Source organism: Cnephaeus nilssonii, assembly GCF_951640355.1.
Source record: "Cnephaeus nilssonii genome assembly, chromosome: 7".
Lineage (NCBI taxonomy): Eukaryota > Metazoa > Chordata > Mammalia > Chiroptera > Vespertilionidae > Cnephaeus > Cnephaeus nilssonii.
This window is the reverse complement of record NC_137078.1, coordinates 81,247,737-81,264,910: the sequence shown is the minus strand read 5'-3', so window position 1 is coordinate 81,264,910 and position 17,174 is coordinate 81,247,737. Positions and strand designations below refer to the sequence as shown.

The 17,174-nt window shown below is 41.0% G+C and overlaps 1 protein-coding gene across 5 annotated transcripts in view; it reads right to left on the bottom strand.

The window, feature by feature from the left end:
- ZMYM6 (zinc finger MYM-type containing 6) overlaps positions 1–17,174 on the bottom strand; it is a 45,122-nt gene that overhangs the window by 7,117 nt on the left and 20,831 nt on the right. For all 5 annotated transcript variants that reach the window (XM_079777122.1, XM_079777120.1, XM_079777124.1 and 2 more), the window contains 3 exons: positions 13,835–13,982; positions 12,385–12,525; positions 11,450–11,487 (listed from right to left, as the gene is read on the bottom strand). In XM_079777122.1, coding sequence (XP_079633248.1) covers positions 11,450–11,487; positions 12,385–12,525; positions 13,835–13,982 — 327 coding nt within the window. The remainder of the gene's footprint in view (positions 1–11,449; positions 11,488–12,384; positions 12,526–13,834; positions 13,983–17,174) is intronic.

Below are 17,174 nucleotides of genomic sequence, written 5' to 3'. Positions count from 1 at the left end.
AAGGCCCAAGGCTCCACAGCAGGTTGCATTGCTTCACAGGTGGGCCTCATCTGGGCACCTCCAAACCCCAAACAAAGAGGAGGAATCTGCAGATCTCTCTGTAGCTCCTGCTGAGTGGCCTCAGGCAGTGGCTGGCTTTGCACCTCCTTGGAGATCCAAGAGCCCGTGTACCCAGTGGTCAGAGTGAGACTATCCAGATTGCAACTCTTTACATCCATAAGAGACATACTCAGGGGGCAGACTCAGTGACCGCCAAAGCCCCACTGAAGCAAGTCTTGCCCCATAAGGGTGTCTCCAGCACAGAAGTTCTCCCATTGTAGACACAACTGGTCCTCACAGCCAATTGGCCTGGAAGTCAATTCCTCCCAGTGATACCAACAGCATTCAAGGCTTAACTACAACAAGACTGTGCACACAGCACACAAAGGGGTGCACCAAGAGTGTCCACCTCAGGTAATTGGGGAGGCTGAGCCACTGGGCCCTATAGGACACCTAGCACACAAAGCCACTCTATCAACACAGGGAAGCAGCCAAAATGCAGAGACAAAGAAATAGGTCACAAATGAAAGAAATGGAGGAAAGCAAACTACTGGATATAGAGTTCAAAACCACAGTTATAAGGTTACTCAAGAATTTTCTAGAAACCTCCAAGAAATATAGTGAGACCCTCAAGGATATGAAAAAGGACCAACTAGAAATTAAGCATACACTGACTGAAATAAAGAATAATATACAGAGATCCAACGGCAGACTAGAGGATCCCAAGAATCAAGTCAAAGATTTGAAATACGAAGAAGCAAAAAACACCCAACCAGGAAAGAAGAAAAGAAAAAAGAATCCAACAATATGAAGATAGTGTAAGGAGCCTCTGGGACAACTTTAAGCATACCAACATCAGAATTATGGGGGTGCCAGAAGAAGAGAGAGCGCAAGATATTGAAAACCTATTTGAAGACATAATGACAGAAAACTTCCCCTACCTGGTGAAAGAAATAGACTTACAAGTCCAGGAAGCACACAGAACCCCAAACAAAAGGAATCCAAAGAGGACCACACCAAGACACATCATAATTACATAACCAATGGACGCAAAACTTTGGGGGGTGAGGGCATGTATGGGTGTGGGGGGGGGGAATGGTAAGATATGTACACATATAATACCTCAATAAAAAAAATTTTTTTAAAAAGACACATCATAATTAAAATGCCAAGAGCAAAAGACAAAGAGAGAATATTAAAAGCAGCAAGAGAAAAACAGTTAGTTACCTACAAGGGAGTACCCATACAATTGTCAGCTGATTTCTCAACTGAAACTATGCAGGCCAGAAGGGAGTGGCAAGAAATATTCAAAGTGATGAACAGCAAGAACCTACAACCAAGATTACGCTACCCAGCAAAGCTATCATTTAGAATTGAAGGTCAGATAAAGAATTTCACAGATAAGAAAAAGCTAAAGGAGTTCATCACCGCCAAACCAGTATTATATGAAATGCTGAAGGGTATTCTTTAAGAAGAGGAAGATGAAGAAAAAGGTAAAGATAAAAATTATGAACAACAAAGTGACAACAAATACCTATCTATCAACAAGTGAATCTAAAAATCAAGTGAATAAAAAATTTGATGAACAAAATAAACTGGTGAATATAATAGAATCAGGGGCATAGAAAGGGAGTGAACTGATAATTCTCGGGGGAAGGGAGTGTGGGGGGTGCAGGAAGAGACTGGACAAAAATCGTACACCTATGGATGAGGACAGTGGGGAGGGGGTTAAGAGCAGAGGGTGGGGTGGGAACCAGGTGGAGGGGAGCTATGGAGGGAAAAAGAGGAACAACTGTGATAATCTGAACAATAAAGGTTTATTTTAAATAATAATAAAATAAAATAAATAAAAATGTATTTTATTGATTTCAGAGAAGGAAGGAGAGATAGAAACATCAATGATGAGAGAGAATCATTGATCAGCTGCCTCCTGCACACTCCACAACCCAGGCATATGCCCTGACCGGGAATCGAACCGTGACCTCCTGGTTCATAGGTCGACACTCAATCACTGAGCCACGCCAGCCGGGCTATGTCAATGATTTTCAATGGTATGCCATGGCATACTGGTGTGTCGCAAGAATTTTTAAATCATGCAATACCTGACTAGTCAGGGACATTGACCTCTTTTACCTTAGATTTAATTAAAAAATTACAACAGCCAACACAATATGAATGAATCAATTAATCAATCAATCAAAATTATACCTATTATTTTTTGTCAGATGGGCAAAAGATATATTTTTTGGTGTGCTGCAGAATTTTAGTAATTAGTTTATGTCTGTCATGAGATGAGAAAGGTTGAAAATTGCTAGTTTATGGAATTAAATAAGTTGCTTCTGACTACAAAGCTTCTGACTACAAATGATCATATTATTAGTAAGGTTCTGCATTGTCACTTAGCAAGCTATCTTGGAGGTATATTTACATAACTTTGTATAAAGCTGCCTCCTAGGGGCTTTATACATTGAATGTACCTCAGGGAATGTGAAGTGTCTCAGCTGAACTTCTTTTGTTGTTGTTGATACTCACCCAAGGATATTTTTCCACTGATTTTTTAATATATTTTATTGATTTTTAGAGAGGAAGTGAGACAGAGAGAGAGATAGAAACATTAATGATGAGAGAGAATCATTGATTGGCTGCCTCCTGCATGCCCCCTACTGAGGATTGAGCCTGCAACCCAGGCATGTGCCCTTGGCCGGAATCGAACCTGGGACCCTTCAGTCTGCAGGCTGATGCTCTATCTATTGAGCCAAACCAGCTAGGGCTTTCCACTGATTTTTAGAGAGAATGGAAGGGAGGGGGAAAAACATTGATGTAATCAAACACAGGACCCTTCAGTCTTCGGGCCAAAGCTCTATCCACTGAGCTAAACTGGCTAGAGCATCTGCTTCTGAACATTTAAATGTTACAAATCTTTTGCTGTTATAAACAATGCTGCAATATCCTTACACATAAATTAATTCTACATGTGCTATTATCCTATATAATACAAGCCTAATATGCAAATCGACCGAATAGCAGAACCACCAGCAGAATGACCTGTCACTATGACATGCACTGACCGCCAGGGGACAGACACTCAATGCAGGAGCTGCCCCCTGGTGGTCAGTGTGCTCCCACAGGGGGAGCACCACTCACCCAGAAGCCGGGCTCACAGCTGGCGAGCGCAGCGGCAGCAGCGCTAAGCAGTGAGCCGAGCGGTAAGGTGCAAAGAGCAAGCGGGCAGTAAGGAAGGGTTGTGGACTGCAAGAGGGATGTCTGAATACTGCGGGGAGAGCGGGCCTAAGCCAGCAGGCAGACATCCCCTGAGGGGTCCTGGACTGCGAGAAGGCAAAGGTCAGTCTGAGGCCCCCCCCCCCCGCCCCAGTGCACGAATTTCGTGCACTGGGCCTCTATTATCTATATAAAAAGGTCTTACAAGTGCTGTTTGGTGGGTCAAAAGTATATTAAAATCTGTATGTGACAGACTTTAATTATGATGGTATTGCCAAGTTGCTTTCCATAGAAGTCATATCAAATTAAATGACCTTCCTCTGACCGGTCAGTAGATTGAGCGTCATCCCGTGCACCAAGAGATCATTGGTTTGATTCCCAGTCAGGGCACATGCCTGAGTTGTGGGCTCAATCCCCAGTGAGGGGCATGCAAAGGCAGCTGACCAATGATTCTCTCATCATTGATGTTTCTATTTCTCTCTCCCTCTCCCTCTCCCACTCGGAAATCAATAAAAAAATATAAAAATAATTAAATGACCTTCAGCAATGTATGTGAGCCTGTTTCCTAGCACTGTTTCCCACTTTTTCATCTCATGACACACATAAACTAATTACTAAAATTCTGCAACACAACAAAAAATATATTTTTGCCCATATGACAAAGAAAGAAGTTGGTATAATTTTGACTCATTCACACCAGTGGCTATTTCTGTGTTTACTGTTGTCATTCTCTATTTGACAATCTAAGGGAAAAGAGATTGGTGTCCCTGGCTAAATAGTCCAGTATTGCATGTTTTAAGAATTCTTGCAGCACACCAGTGAGCCACAACACGACAACTGAAAATCGCTGCTCTAGTCAACACATTATCAGACTTTTTGCTATTTCTCAATAAGTGAAAAATTAATAGTAGTATCATTAGGTATTTTTCATGGTTAATCATTATGTGTATTTCCTCACCTGTGAACTTTCTATTCATATCCTTTGCTCAGTTTTCCTTTGCCTTATAAAAAAATTGTATGCATATTTTTGAATGGGTAACATAACGTGACATAAATTCCAAAGATTCAAATAGTAAACAATAAAACTATAATTCTCCCTCTTAAAATTCTCCCTCAGTTATTGAGTTCTCCATAGAGCCACCACTATTATCTATTTATTGGCTGCCTTCCAGAGATATTCTATATATATATGTACAGGCATGTGTTTTGTCTGTTTTTAAAACAGAAATGGCAGCATGCTATACTGTTTTGTCTTTTTCACTTATATGTAAGACTGCTCTATGTCTGTACATATAGAGCTGCCTCATTCTTTTTTAACTGCATGGTATTCCACTGTATGGATATAACATATTTAACTACAGTCCCAACACTGCCACTGTGTATGCTTGTGCAGGGGATTCCACTTGCCAGGCCACATAACTAAGTGAGAGGTTGGAGAGGGGTGCATTTCAGGCTTTACCCATGGTCTTCATTTTGGTTTAACTTGTGCAGTAGAAATCCAACTGTACTTTTTTTCCATGTTTACTGAGTTCTCACAATACTATTTATTGAATAATCTAGATTTCTTCTACTAATCTAAAATGCCAATTTTATTATTTCTAAAATCTCATATATATTTAGATCTATTTCTGGACATCATTTCTGTTGAGCTTGTCCATCTGTTCATGGCTTCAGTATCAGTTGTTTCAACTATGTAGAGCTTTATAAAATTTGCAACTTTCCCCATAATTTTTAAAACTAGCTCTTCCCTCTTCTTTATTCTTCTTTTTCAGAATTTCATTGAAGGTGTTTAAGCAGTGAAGTCACACAATCTGGTTTTGTTTTAAGATCATTTTGGCAACAGTATGAAGAAAAAACCACAAAGGGGAAAAAGGGAAGCAGGAAAACAGGTAGGAAACCATTGCAATAATCCAGAAGAAAGACGATGGTGGCTCAAACTAAGGAGGTAACAAGAACACTGGAGAAGACGTCTGGAAGGAATAAAAGGGTCCTGTTTTAGACATATTGGTTGAGATACCTATTAACCATCTAAGTGTAATTAATCATCTAAATGTCAAGTAGGCAGTTGGATACATGAATCTGGAACTCAGAGATTAGAGCAAAAGAAATAAAACTGGGGATCAGCCACCACCTGGGTGCTATTTAAAACCACAGGACTGCCCTGGCTGGTTTGGCTCAGCAGATAGAGCATCAGCCTGCGGACTGAAAGGTCCCGAGTTCAATTCTGGTCAAGGGCACGTGCTGGGTTGTGTGCTCGAGCCCCCGTGGAGGACGTGCAGGAGACAACCAATCAATGATTCTCTCTCCCCATTGATGTTTCTATCTCCCTCTCCCTTTCTCTCTAAAATCAATAAAAATATATTTAATAAAAAATAAAATAAACCACAGGACTGTATGAGTTACCTAGGAAGCAATGTAGGTTAAGAAAAGGTACGAGGATGATGGCCTAGAAATTGAAGAAGGTATTTCAAGAAGAAAGGGGGGGGGGGGGGGAGCCCTAGCTGGTCTGGACGGAGCATCAGCCTTCACACTGAAGGGTCCCAGGTTTGATACCGGTCAAGGGCACATGCCCGGGTTACGGGCTCGATCACCAGTAGGGGGCGTGCAGGAAAGATCAATTGTATCAAATGTTACAGAAAAGATGAGGAGAATGAGAACTGAAAATTGACATTGGATTTGGCAAAATAAAAAGTGATAGCGACCTTGACGAGCAGTTTCAGTGAAGAGGTGCAGACTAAAGCCTGACTAGAGTGAGCTAAGGAAAGATCACATTTTAAAACATGGAGGCAGCAAGTAGAGGCTCACCTTTAGAGGAGTTTTTCCAAAATGGAGAGCAGAGAAATGGGACAGTGGCTAGAGGGCCATGGTGTTAAAGAAGGATTTTTTTCAAGAAGCATTATTGCATATTTTTGTGTTGGTTAAAATGATGAGTTGGAAGGGGGAAAAATCCAAAATATATTAAAAAATCCTATTGCCCTAGCCAGTTTGGCTAAGGAGGTAGAGCGTCGGCCTACGGACTGAAGGGTTTGATTCCGGTCAAGGGCATGTACCTCAGTTGTAGGCTCCCAGCCCTGGTGGGTGGCATGTGGGAGGCAACCAATCAATACATCTCTCTCACATCAGTGTTTCTCTCTGTCTCTCCCTCTCCCTTCCACTCTCTCTAAAAATCAATGAAAAAAATATCCTCAAGTGAGGATAAAAAAGAAATCGTATAAAACAATAAGAAAGACACAATTCAACACAAAATTTGAAAAAATTAAAAACAGAAAATTTAAAGAAAATTCAAATGTTCAAAAACAGAAATGAAAGCAAACTCATTAGTAATCAGTGACAGGAAAAAGAAGACAACAATAAGATATTACTAAACAGATTGGCAAGAAAAATGTTTACATCTGACAACATTAAATGATAGGCTGTGGAAAATGAGTACAATCATAAACTGCTGATGGGAATAAAAATTGGAACAGCCTCTCTGCAGGGCAATTAAAAAACTAAAACTACAAATATTGCTTTGACCCCAAAATTCCACTTTTCCATATCTACACTAGACAAAAACCTGCACGTGTGCACAAGGATGTTCACTGTAGCAGAGATTTTTAATAGTGAAAAAATGGAAGCAACCTAATGTTCATCAATATGCAGTGGACAAAAAAAATGTGGTTCCTACATACAGTATAATACCAAATAACAGTCAATAGGAATGTACCAAATCTATTAGGTCTCACATGGATACTTGAAAAACAATATTAAATATTTTCTATGGATTTGCATGTATGAATGTGAAAGACTAAAAATGGTCTGAAAGGACACACACCAAACACCTAATAGCAGTAACATCTAGAAATATAAAAAGTGATCATTTAAAAAATCCTATATAATAAAAGGCTAATATGCAAATTGTCCCCTCAGGAGTTCGACTGACCAGGAATTTGACCGACTGGGAGTTCGACCGCTTGCTATGACATGCGCTGACCACCAGGGGGTGGCGCGGAACAAAGGAAGGCCCCGACCAGCAGTCAGCAGCCTGGGGAAGGGAAGGAAGACCCTGGCTGGCAGCGGGAAGGCCCCGTTTGGCCCTGATTGCTGGCCAGGCCTAGGGACCCTACCCATGCATGAATTTCGTGCACCAGGCCTCTTGTAAATAAATAAAAGGATAAGAAAAGAAAAAACACTGAGCAAATAAGCCAAATCTAACAATGGTTAATTCTGGATGGAGAAGTATGGCTCTGGGCCAAGTCCAGCCCACCACTATTTTTGTAAATAAAAGCGTATTAGAACACAGCCTCTTACTGTGCTATTAGGTGTTTGGTGTGTGTCCTTTCAGACCATTTTTAGTCTTTCACATTCATACATGCAAATCCATAGAAAATATTTAATATTGTTTTTCAAGTATCCATGGCAGAGGTGAAGAGTTGAAACCCAGACCATATGACTTGCAAAGTTTAAAATATTTACTATCTAGACCTTTATACAAAAAGTTTGCTGACCTTTGCAGACTTTCTTCTTTGTATGTTTCTGTATCTAACTGTTACCCCAAATTTAAGACCACTTAAATAACTTGAAAGAAATTCACACTAAAGTCTAGAGGAACAAAGAAAAAATTCTAAAACTGTCATTTTATTTAAAAAATCAGCCCTCGCTGGTTTGGCTCAGTGGATAGAGCATCGGCCTGCAGACTGAAGGGTCCCAGGTTCGATTCCGGTCAAGGGCATGTACCTTGGTTGCAGGCACATCCCCAGTGGGAAGTGTGCAGGAGGCAGCTGATCGATGTTTCTCTCTCATCGATGTTTCTAACTCTCTATTCCTCTCCCTTCCTCTCTGTATATTTTTTAAAAATCAGAGTACTACACTATTATTATTATTATACTTTTTAAGACTAAACTGAAAATATTAGAGCTATTCTGTAGCACAGTTTAAATGACTGGTTAGAGTAAATTATAGAAGGACTCCACATAGGGAAAACATATACAGTGTGGGCAAAAGTAAGCTTACAGTTGTAACAAAATACAGTTTATTCTTGTATTACTAATTAATTATTGTATTATTTCCCATACAAACAATTGTAAACCTACTTTTGCCCAACCCTGTATATGGCAGTTGCATATAAGGAATGTTTCTGAAAATCCTGAATAATTCAAAACTAACACAATTCAAAACTAATTGTCCCATACATATAGAGGAGGAATGCATTCTCAGAGTACACAAATTTTCAATCAATATAGAATATTTTCATAATACATATTAATAATGCTTATTAATAAGATACTTTATATAATGATCTATATATAGAAAAGCCTAAGCGACCGTTATGACTGGTCAACCGGTCACTATGACGCGCACTGAGCACCAGGGGGCAGACACTCAATGCAGGAGCTGCCCCCTGGTGGTCAGTGTGCTCCCACAGCCAACCTCCTACAGCCAGCCAACCTCCCGCAGTCCCTCCCCCCAGCCGGCCAGCCCCAACCAGGGCGGCCAGGCCAAGGGACCCCACCCATGAATGAATTCGTGCACCAGGCCTCTAGTGTAGTTAATGATAAAATTAATTCTATAACACAGTGATTATGTGATTTCAAAATATAATTTAATGTACAGTATCCTATATAATAAAAGCATGATATGCAAATTGACTGAACGGCAGAATGACCGGTCAGTGGGGGCTGGGGTGGTGCCAAGCCAGCCAAGGCGCGTGCCAGCGGGCAGAGGAAGGGAACGGCGATGGGGCGGGGGGGGGGGGGGGGTGACGGCGGCAACCAGCTGCAGCAGAGGGGCGATGGGGGGAGGGTGGGGATGGCCACTCGCCAGCCAGTGCCCTCCCCTGATCAGCCCACCTGGTCGCCTCCCGCAGAGGGAGGCCAAACTGTGGCTTAGGCCCACTCCTAAGTCATCAGTAGGACATCCCCTGAGGACTCCCGGACTGTGAGAGGGCGCAGGCCGGGCTGAGGGACCCCCTCTCCCCTGAGTGCATGACTTTTTGTGCACGGGCCTCTAGTATAATATACAACTGTGAAGTTAACTTAATGACAGTTCTAATGCAGTATTATGCCTGAAAGTAATTAACTAAAAGTTATCATTATCATCTCCCAACAACACAAATAATTGTAGAGTTAAGAGGTTTCAAAGTAGGACAAGCTATCTCTCTACATTGTAGTGAAGGCTGGTCTGATTCCCTGAAAGACTTCTGCTAAAAAATAAATCTAATATGGTTTGTATTTTCCAGGGGATTGGGCCTAAGCCAATAGTCAGATATCCCTCTCACAGTCCAGGGCTCTTGCAGTCCGGAACCCCTCGCTCCTTACCGCCCGCCTGCAGCAGAGGCGGGAGAGGCTCCCGCAATGGCCACTGCACTAGCTAGCCGTGAGCTTCTGGCTGAGCGGCGCTCTCCCTCTAGGAGCACACTGACCATCAGGGGGCAGCACCTGTGTTGAGCATCTGCCCCCTGGTGGTCAGTGCACATCATAGTGACCAGTTGTTCGGCCATTCAGTCAATTTGCATATTAGGATTTTATTATATAGGTTTGGTGTGACACTGGTTAATAAAATTATATAGGTTTCAGGTGTACCATGCTATAAAACATCATGTGTATATTGTATGGTGTGTTCACTGCCCCGTCAAGTCTCCTTCCATCCAGATTATTCCCCCTATACCTTCTTCTACCTCCCCCCACACCTTTCATTATAGTTTTCTTGATATGCAGACATGCTGTCCATCTTTTGCCTTGCCACCCTGGAACAGCAATTCACATTTGGATCATCTTTTCAAAAATAGCAACTATTGCTGAAACATGGTCACTTGCTCGCTCGCCGCCCACCCCAATTCTACAGTCTCTGCCCTCCATCAGAGATCCAAATCCACGAGACTTTTATTTTTCTAATTCTAAAAAGTCTTCTTCTATTAATTCATGGGAAACAACCCAAGCAAAATTTCAACATCCCCTTCATCAACCTTGCACAAATTTACCTGCTTTACCACTTTCACAGATTCTTTATTAGCATGTTGTCTTCCAAGTTAAAGCCTCTTTAAATTACAGTAAAGCTGAAATGTTTTGATAGCTTTGGAGTTAGCAGATATAGCCTGCCTGCTCATGTTTATATTCTTAATACCTTGGCGGGCTTTAAAACTAGAAAGCCAATTATGACTTATAGTAAACCTTTTTGTCTCACTGTCACCTCCTTTCAAATCATCACAATACTGCATGCCTTAGTACAGACGATAGCTTGGCCTTCGGAGCGCTTCTGTCAGCCCTGATCTTATAGTCATGTTGCCAGGAATTTACCCACTTATCCCATTGTCCTTGCCTAGTTCATGAACTAAAGGGGGCACCTGCTTTAATGATGCTTTGTTTTCTTGAGCATTACCTCTAATATTCTGCAGGATGCTCTCTCTTAAGTTATTAGAATGAGATATCACAACAGTAGTCTGGCCTTCTTCACACAATTTTGTCACATTTAACTTCTGTTCCAAATTTATTAAATTCTGGGCATAATTTTTAGCAGTAGCCTCACCACATAATGCATCTGAATGACATTGCTATTTGATATAAAAAAATTATTTTTTACTATATCAAGAGCAAATGTTAAGAGAGTAGCACAAGAGTCACCAATACATTAACCTAAGGTCTAAGGTTCATGTGATATTGATAAAGAATGATGGGAATTTTGTTTTCCTGCTAAAGTGATGCTGATATAGGACAATAATGACATAGTCTATAATCCTTTCAGCTTGCCAACTGCAATTATGCATTTCTTCAAAAACTTTTAATTTTGGCAAGTTTTACAATATTTCAAATTTGAGAAAGTGGGAATTTAAATATTTTTACTTTATACTATTTTCTGCCTGACATAATTCAAAGATACATAAAATGACATAATACTCAACTTTTTCAAGAGACTTTCTCATCTAAAAGAAAATTACTTGAATATAGCAAAATAGAAAAATAAGCAACCAGATGAAGTTAACAAGTATTAAAAGAAATTAAAGAACCAGACACAAATAATAAAAATAAATTAGGGATGCATTCTCATTAATAATGTAATTTTAAGATCTGAAAACAAAAGTTAATGCACAATATATTACTCTAATTTTTTAAAGATTAACCTGCAAATAGAAATGTACTCAGATATATATTAGAAGGTTATATCCAAAATGAAAATAAAGTGGAATTATCAGGCAAATACTAACAATAAAACTTACATCTTCAATGATCTTTGCTGTCTCTTTAGTAACTGCACCTGTTATAAAATGAAAACATGCTTTATTATCCCCAGAATATACAAACGTAAACACTAAAACCAAGAAGTTACTTTCTTCTCACTAAGGTGATCTAGAGTCTAGATCAGAATTTCTCAAAAACAGACCAAGAAAACTTGGCCTCAGTATCACCTAGGGTCCTTGGTTAAGGTGAGGATTCCTGGGCCACAATCCCACCTATTGTATTAGAATCTCTTTTGGTAAAGGCAGCTATATTAAAATAATTTGGGTTATTGCCCTAGCTGGTTTGGTTCAGTGGATAGAGCATCAGCCTCCAGACTGAAGTGTCCCAGGTTCAATTCCAGTCAAGTGCGCATGCCCAGTTGCAGGCTCAATCCCCAGTGGGGGGTGTGCAGGAGGCAGCCAATCAATGATTCTCTCTCATCATTGATCTTTCTCTCTCTCCCTCTCCCTTCCTCTCTGAAATCAATAAAATAATAATAATAATTTGGGTTATTGGGGGATGAGGACAAATATGTGATACCTTAATCAATAAAGAAATTTTAAAAAATAAAACAAAATAAAATATTGAACCAGGCTTGAAAAAATAAATAAATAAATAAAATAAAGCACAGAGTACTTTATGTGCTTCCTATCATTTAATTGATGAGGTACCTTTTGATTCTAACAATTTTAATAAAGCACATTAATTCTAAAAAATAAAAATAAAAAAATAATAATAATTTGGGTTATTAAAAAAATAAACTATGCATGCCCACTATCTTCCCTATCCATTCCACCCTGCTTGCTACCCTCTTCACTCCAAGACAGAGGAGTATGTTTCCTCTTATAAATGTAAATATTACCAATAACAGCTATGCCCACTAGACAACAATGATTCCCACAGTTTGAACAAATGCTTTTACACCAAGTCATACCTTTTAAAACACTGTTAGTGTTCCCTGTGGGCTGGGCAGGAGATACTTTTGCTAATGACACCACATTGGTTATAACTGGTATTGTATTTGTCCTTGCAGAAGGGAACACCATTGAAGCAGCTGGTGCCTTAGCAATATTTACTGATTAAAACAAAAAGGTAAGACCTAGTATAAACAAAAGGGTCACACACAAAAACCCTGTTTAACAACTTAATTTTCAAGATGCAATGCAAATATCTAACTCTGTACAATGTTGGGTTGGGTGATTCTGGTCAGATTAGTGTTCATTAGGACTTAAAGAAAGGCTGATTCTCTAAAATTATAAGCTTCAAATTATATTTAACAGTGGGAATTTAAGTATTTTTTACTTTGCACTATTTTCTGCCTGACATAATTCAAAGATACATAAAATAACACTATTCTGAACTTTTTCAAGAGACTTTAAAATATAGATATTTGCTTCAGGGTTAGCTGGGTTTTTCTATTAGAGAGTATTAAAACTCCTACATCTATGTTGCTTCAAATAAAAATTTAACATGACAATTTTTATAAATAAGTAGGTGATGTAGCTGTCCATCCATATAAAAACACTGGTTTTGTTAACCCACATCATAGAATGAAAATTCTACCACCCACCTGACTAATCTCAGGGAATGGATGCTATAACACAAAAGATTAGCACAAGGCATATCTGGATTAAGGTGATGACTAATAAGACTACAAAGGTAGACAAGAGCCACACTGTAAGGAGTCAAAGCACATGGATTCTGTCAATTCAACAGCACTCCAGGCTTTGATCAGAGAACATAATATCAAATGTTTTTAATCTAAGTCAGAGAAGTCCTACTTCAGGGAACTATTTTAAAAACATGCTACGTAACTACCTATTCATCTGGATATTTTGACCACATTAGCTGTCCTACTTGCAAAATTATTTTATTCTTAGCCAAGAAGAACTTGGCTACCCATGAAGAAGTGATCTATTTTATGTTTTTATATAATTAATGTGTTGTTCTTTTTTCCTTGGCTACAAGCAAGTGCTTGATAAAGTCTTAGGCCAGACACAGCAACTATATTAACATATTTATAGCCTTTCCCTTTGCCCCAATTTCCTACTTTTATTTCTAGTTTATTAACTAAATAGCATATATCTCTTAGTGTAAGTTATTTATGTACAGATAAATGCAATAAAAAGCAATCAAATCTAATTTTCCTATAAAATTAGTGCTTCTACATTTATTATTCTTGGTGTGTTTGATTATGAGAGCAAAAAGTATCAGGATTAATTTCCCTCAAAGGCAATCCTTAAGGATTCTTACAGGAAAATTTAAGGAAATTCAGGCTATCTGAATCCAGTAAAATTTTGTTATTATATTATTTACAATTGTGTATACTGATACTATTATCCTAGCATTGACATAAAAATCCCATTAGCCAAGTTTAATTTTACCTTTTCTTTGTGAAACAGGGTCATTTGTAATTTGATGATGACAGAACGCCAAGACACAAAATAGATTACAGAAATGTTTGATGTTTCCTCGCCATTTTATGGACTCACTTAGCTTACCCTGTCGTTTACAAGCATCACACTTGGCCATCTGAGGGAAAAAAACAGGACATGCTTAAAACTATAAAATAATGAAAAGATAAAATTATTATAAAATCAGAAGACACTACGAAAACATGATGTATCAGTCAGTTGAGATCACAAAATATGAGATTTCTACCTTAAAATGTTGTGGTTATTCTCCAATGATACATCCAATACAGAGTTAATATCCACAATTTATAAAGAACTCAAACAAGTCGCCCTAGCTGGTTTGGCTCAGTGGTTAGAGCATCAGCCTGTGGACTGGAGGGTCCCGGGTTCGATTCTGGTCAACGGCACCTGCCCAGGTTGCGGGCTCAATCCCCAGTAGAGAGCAAGAAGGAGGCAACCAACCAATGATTCTCTCTCATCATTGATGTTTTTATCTCTCTCTTTCTTTCCCTTCCTCTCTGAAATCAATAAAAATATATTTTTTTTAAAAAAAACTCAAACTCAACACCAAAAAAACAATCCAATTAAAATATGGGCAGGGGACCTAAGTAGACACTTCTCCAAAGAGGACATACAGATGGCCTATCTATATATATAAAACACTAATATGCAAATCGACTGAACGGTGGAACAACCAAACAACCGAACAACCAGTAGCTATGTCTTGCGCTGACCTCCAGGGAGTGCACATGGAACATGGTGTGCATTGGCAGCAGGCAGCAGAGCACAGAACATGGTGGGTGTCGGTCGCAGTGGGATGGTGGAGCAGGTGACTGGGGGTGCCAGACCAGGGCAGGGAGCTGGTCACTGTCATAGGGGTGAGCCTCTAGTGGTTACTGAAAATGCTTTGGTCCTGCGCGCCACACGGTGCTTGCACCCACTACTGGCACAGGAGCCTCTGCTTGCACCCACTGCTGGCCCCAGTGCCAGCCCCGATCACTCGGCACCGTCAGTAAGTACGAGCGGCGGCTGCCAGCCCCGATCGCCCCTGAGGGCTTCTCCACCTCCCCCTACCCCCGAGGAACAATCAGGGCCAGCAGCTATCTCTCACACCCACTGCTGGCGCCGGAACCACCAATCACACCAGCTGCTGGCGCCGGTCCCATTCACTCCGTGCCATCAGCAGGTGCAAGCAGGGCCAACACTATTAGCACGTGGGAGCAGCGGGAGCGGGGCTGCCAGTTGACAGGGGACCGGGTGCCGTGGCAGGAGTGGCTGAGTGGGGACGCAGAGGGTGGGCCGAGACCCGCCCCTGTGCCCACCGCAGCCTCACAGCGCACCATTCCTTTCAAGGTACATGAATTCCTGCACTGGGCCCCTAGTCCTATATAATAAAAGTCTAATATGCTAAGTGTCTGGTCATCTGGTCGGCCGTTCAACCAATCAAAGCGTAATATGCTAATGATATGCTAAGGCTGCTCAGCCTTGCTATGACGTGCACTGACCACCAGGGGGCAGACAGTCGACCGGTCAACCAGTCACTATGACGTGCACTGACAACCAGGGGGCACACACTCCGACTGGTAGGTTAGCTTGCTGCTGGGATCTGGCCAATCGGGACTGAGTGAGACAAGCCGGACATGCCCTGGATCCCTCCCACAGTCCCTCCCTGGCTGGCCAACCTCCCACGTCTCTCCTAGTCCTGATCGTGCACCGGTGGGGTCCCTCAGTCTGGCCTGTGTCCTCTTGCAATCTGGGCCGAGGGACCCCCCCCACCCCAAGTGCACGAATTTCGTGCACCGGGCCTCTATGTAAGATGTCAATGTTACTAATCATCAAAGAAATGCAAATTACAACCACAATGAGGCCCGGTCAGCATGGCTCAGTGGTTGTCAACCTATGAACCAGGAGGTTATAGTTCGATTCCCCGTCAGGGCACATGCTGGGGTTGTGGGCTTGATCCCCAGTAGGGGGTATGTGGGAGGCAGCCAATTGATGATTCTCTCTCATCACTGATGTTTTCCATTTCTCTCTCCCTCTCTAAAATCAATTAAAAAATATTTTTTAAAAACCACAATGAAGTATCTCCTTAAACATGTCAGAATGGCTATCATCAATAAATTAAAGAAATAACAAGTATTGGTGAGGATGTGGAGAAAAGGGAACCCTTGTGCACTGTTGGTGGAAATGCAGACCTGTGCAGCCACTATGGCAAACAATATAGAGGTTCCTCAAAAAATTAAAAACGGAACTGCCTTATGACCCAGAGATTCCACTTCTGGGCATTTATCCAAAGAAACCAAAATACTAATTCAAAATAATATGTGCACCCCTATCTTCATTGCAGCATTATTTACAATAGCCAAGATATGAAAGCAACCCAAGTACCCATCAATAGACAACTGGATAAAAAAGCTGTAGTACATATAGACAACAGAATAGTATTACTCCACCATAAAAAGAACAAAATCTTACCATTTGTGACAGCATGGATGGACCTAGAGAATATTATGCTAAGTGAAATAAGTCAGTCAGAGAAAGACAAATACCATATGATTTCACTTATATGTGGAATTTAGAGAACAGAATAAACAAAATTGATAGAACTGATGCATAGATAGAACAGATTGATGGTAGCCAGAGGGAAGGGGAATTGAGGGAAAGAGTAAAAAAGGCAAAGGGATTAAGAAGTACAAAATGGTAGTTACAAAATAGTCATGAGTATGTAAAGTACAGCATAGGGAATATAATTAATAATCTATATTATAAAAAGCCCGTGGCCGGAACGCCAGACAACCAAACAACTGGTCACCAGGAGGTGCATTGATGGGTCCTGAAGTGGCGGTAGCAGCGGGAGGGACTCTGGGTCTCGTGGGGGCAGCGTGACGGGTCTGAGGTCCTGAGGCAGCAGTGGGAGGGACTTCGGGGTCTCGCGGCAGCGGCACAGCGGGTCTGGGGTCCTGTGGCAGTGACATGGCGGGCAGGGTGCACGCAGTGGGCGGGGCTGCGAGCACAACAGGGCGGTGGGAAGGTGGGCGGGGCACACGCAGGTGGGGGTGTCTGCAAGTACAGCGAGGCACACGCGGGTGGGCAGGGCCACGCGATTTCACACTCTGGGCTTCTAGTATTGTAATAACTAGTTATGGTGCCCAGTGGATACTTGAGATATCAGGGAACACTTTTGTAAAGTATATGGTTGTCTAACCACTATGCTATACATCAGAAACTAATACAAAATAATATTTAATGTAAAAATAAAATTAAAAATAGCCCAGCTGGAAAAACCAAGATGGCATAGGTAAACACCTGA